General features: G+C 41.4%; 2 protein-coding genes across 2 annotated transcripts in view; both read left to right on the plus strand.

Annotated features, from left to right (window-relative positions):
• Window positions 1–8179, plus strand: part of LOC143038277 (microfibril-associated glycoprotein 4-like) — a 75283-nt gene extending 67104 nt beyond the window's left edge. Inside the window, exons 3-4 of the mRNA XM_076207298.1 lie at window positions 7530–7631; window positions 8002–8179. Coding sequence (XP_076063413.1) covers window positions 7530–7631; window positions 8002–8179 — 280 coding nt within the window. The remainder of the gene's footprint in view (window positions 1–7529; window positions 7632–8001) is intronic.
• Window positions 1791–3848, plus strand: LOC143038469 (microfibril-associated glycoprotein 4-like). Its single transcript, XM_076207701.1, has 3 exons — window positions 1791–2656; window positions 2781–2882; window positions 3514–3848. Exons 1-3 carry the CDS (start codon window positions 1893–1895, stop codon window positions 3689–3691), a joined length of 1044 nt encoding a protein of 347 aa, XP_076063816.1. The 5' UTR covers window positions 1791–1892; the 3' UTR covers window positions 3692–3848.
• Window positions 8180–8443: the final 264 nt, after the last annotated feature.

Genomic DNA, 8443 nt, shown 5'->3' on the forward strand with positions numbered 1-8443 from the left:
ACAGCTAATCGTCGATAAGTTTGCTGAGGCTGCCCGCCTCTTTTACCTTGGAAAGACAGAGGCGCTTTTCCAACCAGCATCCACCTCTACCTCCCAGCCTCCGTCCATTTCCATCGAGTGAACTCAACAGAAAAATGCGAAGGAGTTCAAATATCTCGGCAGCATCCTTAGCAATGACGGCAGCCTGGACAAAGAAATCAGCGCCAGAATTTACAAAGTCAGCCAAGCACTTGGCCGACTCAGAACACGAGTCATGAACCAGCGAAACGTCAGACTTTCTACCAAATTGAAAGTGTACAGGGCTGTGGTCCTTACCAGCCTTCTTTATGGCTGTGAGTCATGGACCCTGTATAGACAACACCTGAAACAGCTAGAGCGCTTTCACATGCGCAGCTTAAGATCCATTCTAAATATCAAATGGCAAAACCGAGTCACAAACCTGGAAGTGCTTGACCATGCAGAGATGACCAGCATCAAGGCTATGATCCTCAAAAGTCAGCTCCGATGGGTGGGACATGTCATTCGAGTGGATGATCACCGCCTCTCCAGACAACTGGTATGGAGAACTTAGCTAAGGCAAGAAAAACACAGAAAGAGGACGCAAGTGCTTTAAAGACTGCGTAAAGACACACCTCACCCATACTAACATTCCACCAAATAAGCTTGAAACCGAAGCATTGGACAGACATCAGTGGCGTTCCATCACCCTGCAGGCCCAGACCCTTTTTGAGGACCAACGCAGGGAGAGCCCCAGGAAGGCAAGAGCGAGGCGCAAAGCCACGTCATCACAGCCTCCAAGCAATGAACATTTCCCCTGCCCCCACTACCCCCGCGTCTGCCATTCGAGAATTGGCTTAATAAGCCACCTCCAAACCCATAACAGGCGTTGACGAACCTCCCCGCCAGAAAACCTGAGAAAATGCTATCATCGTTGTCATCGATGGACTACCATTATATGTATATATATATATGTATATATATATGTATATATATATATATATATATATATATATGCATATATATATATATATATATTTACCTAGATTAATATTTATTCATACACATACATGTATATATATATGTATATACATATATATAAATCTATATCTATATACATAAACATATATATGTATATATATTATATATATACATGTGTATATAATATATACATATATGTATATATGTATATATATATATATGTATATATATATGTGTATATATATATATATATATATATATTCAGCTTGCATATACATATCTTAATGAACATTGGAAAAACATATAAGATTAATTCAATGTAAATTTAAGCTGTGGTAGGAAAGAGAAGGGAATCTAATTCTATAGATTTTGCACTATATACTGAAATAAGATATATACAGTTAGGGATATGTAATCATATCGATATGCATAAACATGCAGATCCACGGTGAAACAGGAGTTAAGATAGTTAGAGGCATAAAATATCCAACAGGAGTCTGTTGGAAAAAAAAATGTAGTGATGTAAGTGGACAATGATATGAAGCTTATGAATTTGACCTTGCAGCTGTTTCGCCATAGCTATATCTGTTAAGAAGACCGAGTTGCCAGCGACAGCATTTGTAACAGTTTCTTCATTGAAATGGTCGCGTTTCTAGGTATTTATTTTATGAGGAAATATAGGAGATATATATGTGACATTTTTTTCAATTACTTTATTCGGTCCAACAAATTCCTCAAAAGAAGACGGGTTCAGAACTCGTGACATGGCGGAAGGTGGAATCCTGGTCAAGCACACAATATATTGGAGCATCCGTTGACTGCGAGTTCATAGGGCCGTGCGACCACAGAACACAAGTATCGACATCAGCAGAGGCAGCGCCATCTGACAGCTGCTCTGTACACACGAAGAGAAGATGCACGCAAAGACAGGCGAGCTTCAGCTGTTAGCGGTGTTGGTCTGTATTTCAACTGCCGTAGTTCATTGTGGCGGTCAGAAGCTATCGACGGCCTCCGTCTCTTCCTTTCTGGAGTTGGCGGGGTTTGCTCCCTCGTGCGTCAGTCGCGCCCTGGCACAGTGCCACGAGGACAGCAACCCGCAGGCACTGCAGGAGTCGCCCTTGTTTGCATTAGCCATTCGCAACATGACGCTGGACATCCAGCAGCTCTCCATCTCGGTCCAGGAACTGCAAAGCACAGCAGAAGCACTGCCTTTGCAAGTATTGCTTCACGCCCTCCAAAACCTCACCATGTCCCCACCCCAAGCCGTAACGCCCAAGACGGAGTCATCCCGTCCTCGTCACTGCCTCGACCTAAAAGAGGCAGGGGACTCCGGTCGTGGTGTCAGAAGGATATATCCTTTCCCCTGCTGTCCCAACTGGGTCCAGCAAGTCTTTTGTGACCAGGAGACAGATGATGGAGGATGGACCGTGATTCAAAGACGCGACGACCTTCCTCCTCACCAGGACTTTTATCGTACCTGGATTGAGTACGAGAAAGGATTCGGGGACTTGGAGGGTGAGCACTGGCTCGGCCTCGAAAACATTCACCACCTGACATCGCACAGCCTCCAGGAGCTCCGCATCGACCTGTCCGACTTTGAGAACGCCACACGTTGGGCCAAGTACGGTTTCTTCCACGTCCGGGACCCGGACTCTAAATACGTCATGAACTGCGGAAGGTAACAGACTTATGATGAAAAGTTTAGTATTAGTAAGAATAAAGCCTTGGTGCAATGGACTCATTATTCTTTTTCTTTGTATATAACCTCTGTTTCCATCCTCTTTCAATTTTTCTTATTACAGATACACTGGTGATGCTGGAGACAGTTTATCAAGTCATTCTGGAAATAAGTTTACGACTCATGATAACGACAATGACTTGTCTGAAGGGAATTGTGCCAGCAGGTATGACACCTTTAACAAACACATACAGCACGTACACACACACGCACAAGCACACACACACACACACACACACACACACACACACACACACACACACACACACACACACACACACACACACACACACACGTTGACACACACACACACACACACACACACACACACACACACACACACACACACGCTGACACATGCACACACACACACACACACACACACACACACACACACACACACACACACACACACACACACACACACACACACACACACACACACACACACACACACACACACTCACACGCACAAGCACACACACACACACACACACACACACACACACACACACACACACACACACACACACACACACACACACACACACACACACACACACACACACACACACACACACACACACACACACACATACACATACACACATATACACATACAATCATATGCCTATGCATTTATTCACATCTTATTTGTTGTGGTTGTTTTCTAAGATTCTTGCTTTTTTTTTATAGCCATACAAAGTCACTGATGTTCACGTGACAACATGTACATGTAAACCTGACTCTATCCTGAGGAAAAAATCTATATTTTGATTAGCACCTACTCCTTTTAGTTTTAAGGGCGCATGGTGGTATAACGAATGCCATGCTTCAAACCTGAACGGCAAGTACCTGAAGGGGCCGACTGAGTCTTACGCAGACGGAGTGGCGTGGTTTTCTTGGAGGGGACATCACTACTCCCTGCGCAGCGTGGAAATGAAAATTAGGCCCTGTGCGTCGCTGAAGCCATGATGTCCCGCATGAAGAAACGGAATAGGTCACATGATCAAAAAATGTCTGTATTGTTCCGTGATGTGTTCTCTGTGAAAAGATCGAGAGAAGTGTCCGACAGATAACTTGAAAATAATCAATTAATCACTGAGAAATAAACTCTTGATGTGATTCCTGCTGCCGAGTTGGTTTTACTTTCCTTGTGATGAATGTCAATAGTTTACTGTTCAGATTCTTTCTGTGATTTCAGAGAAGTATCTACATCTTCGTTGGGACAGTTGTGTCAAGTATAGTTAATCCTTGCTCGGATGTAGGAAGATATAGGCAAGTAACCATGGAGATCAAATAACCAATTTGTCCCGTTTTCCCTTGTAAAGTGGAAATATACAGGCACTCCTCCAGTCCTTTGACACTCTACCCTCATTTAAACAAACATTAAACAACCTCACCGACCAGTCCATCATCACTGTACCTCCCTGTTTTAGAAACTCCACATGACACATACCTAACCCAGGTGCCTTAGCTGCTCTCATCATTTTGATAATTGCTTTCACCTCATATATTCTTATTTCTCCTCCAATTTCCTCATTCTCACTCAATCAGTTTATTTTAAGCACCTCCCTACCCACTGTCCTTTTCCTCTTTCTCCATTTATCTTCCACTCTCAACTTACCTTCCACCAAAAAATTATCTGATATTCCCCCACTCTCTCTCCTAAGGACATGTACACCCAAAATTCTTCCTACTATTCTCCTGGTTACTAATATATACTCCATTAAAGCCATATCAACCATCCCTCTAATCCACCACCCTCTCCCATCTGCACTTACGCTTGACTTTCTTCCTTAACACTATGTTTGCTATCATCAACTCCCTAGACAAATCACCACCTGGCACTCCACACTTCTCAACCATTCTGTCTATTGATTCGTATTCTGCCGTAACATTGAGATATTCCAATATCACTACATTGACATTTATTACTAAATCCTCCATGCACTTATTTCAATCTATCCAAAAAGCCTTCCTTTCCTCTATATTCTTCTCACTCCCAGGCCGATATTCACTCATATAGACCCATATCTCTCTTCCCAGTTTCACCTTCATCCACATTAACCTTGAAAAATTCTCCTTCCACTCAACCACACGCTTACTTGTCTCTTCACCCAGTAATATAGCCACCCTTTCTTTCCCTCGCCCTCTCTTCACTCTTGATACCCTTCCAAACTCAAACTCACCCCTCCCTTTCAACTTAGTTTCACACAGTACAAACACATTCATCTTTCTTTCCACACAAATATTGCCCAACTCTTCCCTTTTACTTTCATCTGTACCACATTCACGCACATTAAAAACCCAAACCTAAGGGTTCTGGTTGTAAAACTCCTCCCAGACCCTCATATGCCTTTGATTTTTAGGAAGGTCGCCTATGGGGCTACAAGAAGCAGAATGACGAGGCCTGTCCCCATCCCGCTTTTTGACACCTTTTACACTTAGTGGCATTCCTCCCCCTATATATGTATATATATATATATATATATATATATATATACTGTATATATATATATATATATATATATATATATATAAACACGTACATATATATACAAATATATATATACAAATATATATGTGTGTGTGTGTGTGTGTATACACAAATATATGTATATATGTGTAAATAAGTACATTCGCACACACACACACACACACACACACACACACACACACACACACACACACACACACACACACACACACACACACACACACACACACACACACACACACACACACACACACACACACACACACACACACACATATGTATATATATATATATATATATATATATATATATATATATATATATATATATATATGTGTGTGTGTGTGTGTGTGTGTGTGTGTGTGTGTGTGTGTGTGTGTGTGTGTGTGTGTGTGTGTGTGTGTGTGTGTGTGTGTGTGTGTCTTTTGTTTAGACATTTGGAGAGTTTATTTCAATATATATATATATATATATATATAAATATACATAAATATATGTATATATATATATATATACAATTATACTGTATATGTATTATAATGTATATATATCTAGATAGTGGGTAGATGGATAAATGGCCGTGCCTAATAAGATGTTTAGAATTCCACTCCTCTCCTGCTTAGTGGGTAGATGCACATCCGCAGTCTTTTTTACCACTCGCTCCCTTGTTTGTTCTAAAACACAACTTTTTACTCACTTTATGAATTCACTTATATATGACATTCTGTCATTTCAAGTCATTTCATCTTATTTTCCCTTCTCGAGAAAAAATGCTTCTATCTCTTTGCATATACGAATTTTGATTAAGGTTGGCGAAAAAGATATATGAATTATTAAAAGTAACTTTAACCGACGAAATTAAAGAGAAGGAACACCAAAGACCATAGCTTATATTTTGTACATTGTTACAAAGTATACATTTTTAGAGAAGCACAGGCATACCGAATTACATAAAAGAGCAGATTCACGGAAAAATATATTTGAACAAAGTTATTGGCACTAAATTCTCATTAATGAGTCAGGAAAACACTGTGGTGATATGAGTGAGCAATGAAAAAGAAATAATGAATTCGACCTTGTGGCTATCTCGCCTTAGTCATGCCTGTTAAGAGGACCGAGAGTAATAAACGACAGAAATTGCAATACTTTTTTCAATTGAAATGTTGGCTATTTTAGGTATTTGTTTTATAACAAAATATAGGAGGTATAGATGTGAAAAAAGATCGGTTAAGTTACTCGCTCCAACAAATGATACGGTGTTCCAAACTCGTGACATGGTGAAAGGTGGAATCCTGGTCAAACACACAATACATTGAAGCGTCCGTTGACAGGGAGTTCATAGGGCCGTGGGACAACAGAGCACCTACATGATATCTGCAAAGGCAGCGCCATTTTACAGATTCTCCTTATACACGAAAACAAGATGCACGCAAAGACAGTCGAGCTCCAGCTGTTAGTGGTCTTGTTCTATATTTCGATCACCGTTGTTCCTTGTGGCGGGCACAAGCTATCGACGGACTCTGTCTCTTCGCTTCTGGAGTTGGCGGGTTTCGGACCTTCATGCATCAGTCGCGTCCTGGCACAGTGCTATGAGGACAGCAACCCGCAGGCACTGCAGCAGTCGTCCTTGTTTGCACTGGCTATTCACAACATGACGCTGGACATCCAGCAGCTATCAACCTCGGTCCAAGAACTACAGAACACAGCAGAGTCACTGCCCTTGTAAGCGCTGCTCCACACACTACAAAACCTCACCCAGTTCCCATCTAAATCCCTGACCCCAAAGACGGAATCTTCCCTTCCTCGACATTGCCTCGACCTGAAGAGGCAGGGGACTCCGGCCGTGGTGTTAATAGGATCTAACATTTCCCCTGCTTTCCTTACTGAGTCCTCCAAGTCTTTTGTGACCAGGAGACAGACGGTGGAGGATGGACCGTGGTTCAAAGACGCGACGATCTTCCTCCTTATGAGGATTTTTATCGTACCTGGATAGAGTATGAGAAGGGCTTCAGGGATCTAGAGGGTGAGCATTGGCTCGGTCTCGAAAACATTCACCACCTGACGTCGCACAGCCTCCAGGAGCTCCGCATCGACCTGGCCGACTTCGACAACGCCACTCGTTGGGCCAAGTACGGTTTCTTCCACGTCAAGAACACGGAATCCGGATACGTCATGAACTGTGGAAGGTAATGCACCGTGATGATAAAAGGAAAGCTTATTATTGCTGAGACTAAGGCCTTCGAGCAATGCAATAAATGTTGTCTTTTTTCATATAACCTTTCTCTTCCTCCTCTCTCCCCTCTCTTGCAACAGATACACTGGAGATGCTGGGGACAGTTTCTCATATCAGTGTGGTATCAGGTTTTCGACCCACGATAATGATAACGACGAATACCTAAAAAACTGTGCTATCATGTAAGATACCTCCAAACACATACATATATGCACACACATAAATATAAATTTCAGTCCTTTCCTATACCAAATCACACCCACGGAAATCTCTTCCAAGCAAGCTCTTATTATGTAGCGTAAAATTGTATCGCCTTCATGAACTGCTTCCGCGATATTTACTTATTCATATTTTGTACCTTTATTTATGTGCGTATTCTTACATGTTTATGTAACTTGAATGAATATACTTTTTTGAGGTTATGTTCGTGGAATACTACATTGTTATATTATTCCATATTCATATCATTGTTATTGTTGTAGCATGATACCGACATTAAATCATTGCTCCATCCTGAGTATATGCATTTTGATAACCATTCCCTTCCTTTAGCTATAAGGGAGCGTGGTGGTACAAGAGCTGCCACTGGTCAAACCTCAACGGCAAGTACCTGAAGGGACCCATCGAGTCGGATTCAGATGGTGTGTCATGGCATGATTTTAGAGGACAGCGCTACTCTCTCCGCAAGGTGGAAATGGAAATCAGGCCCTCTGCGTCGATGGGGACCTAAAGTCCTGCATGAAGAATTGGAACAGGAACCATTATCAAAAATACTTCCAAACGTCATTGGTGTACTCCCTTTAATTTTTTTTTTTTTTTTTTTTTTTTTTTTAGAGTTCTGGTTACATTTGGAAATGATAGTGTTTACACTAAAAAGGAAAATGTTCTGCGGTATTCTTTTTTTTATTATTATTATTGTGATGCCTGTAAAGGATTTGTTGTCTGCATATTTTTTGTGTTTGTAAATGATGCATTATTAAAATTTTACAAAATT

Source organism: Oratosquilla oratoria, chromosome 24 (assembly GCF_046742065.1).
Source record: "Oratosquilla oratoria isolate Oo_2021 chromosome 24, ASM4674206v1, whole genome shotgun sequence".
Taxonomy (NCBI): Eukaryota; Metazoa; Arthropoda; class Malacostraca; order Stomatopoda; family Squillidae; genus Oratosquilla; species Oratosquilla oratoria.

Excerpts from the sequence above, each read along its gene's own strand:
- LOC143038469 (XM_076207701.1), top strand. The coding sequence starts at position 1,893 with ATGCACGCAAAGACAGGCGAGCTTCAGCTGTTAGCGGTGTTGGTCTGT. Across the intron at positions 2,657-2,780 it reads TACGTCATGAACTGCGGAAG|ATACACTGGTGATGCTGGAG; the intron begins GTAACAGACTTA and ends TTCTTATTACAG. Across the intron at positions 2,883-3,513 it reads GAAGGGAATTGTGCCAGCAG|TTTTAAGGGCGCATGGTGGT; the intron begins GTATGACACCTT and ends TACTCCTTTTAG.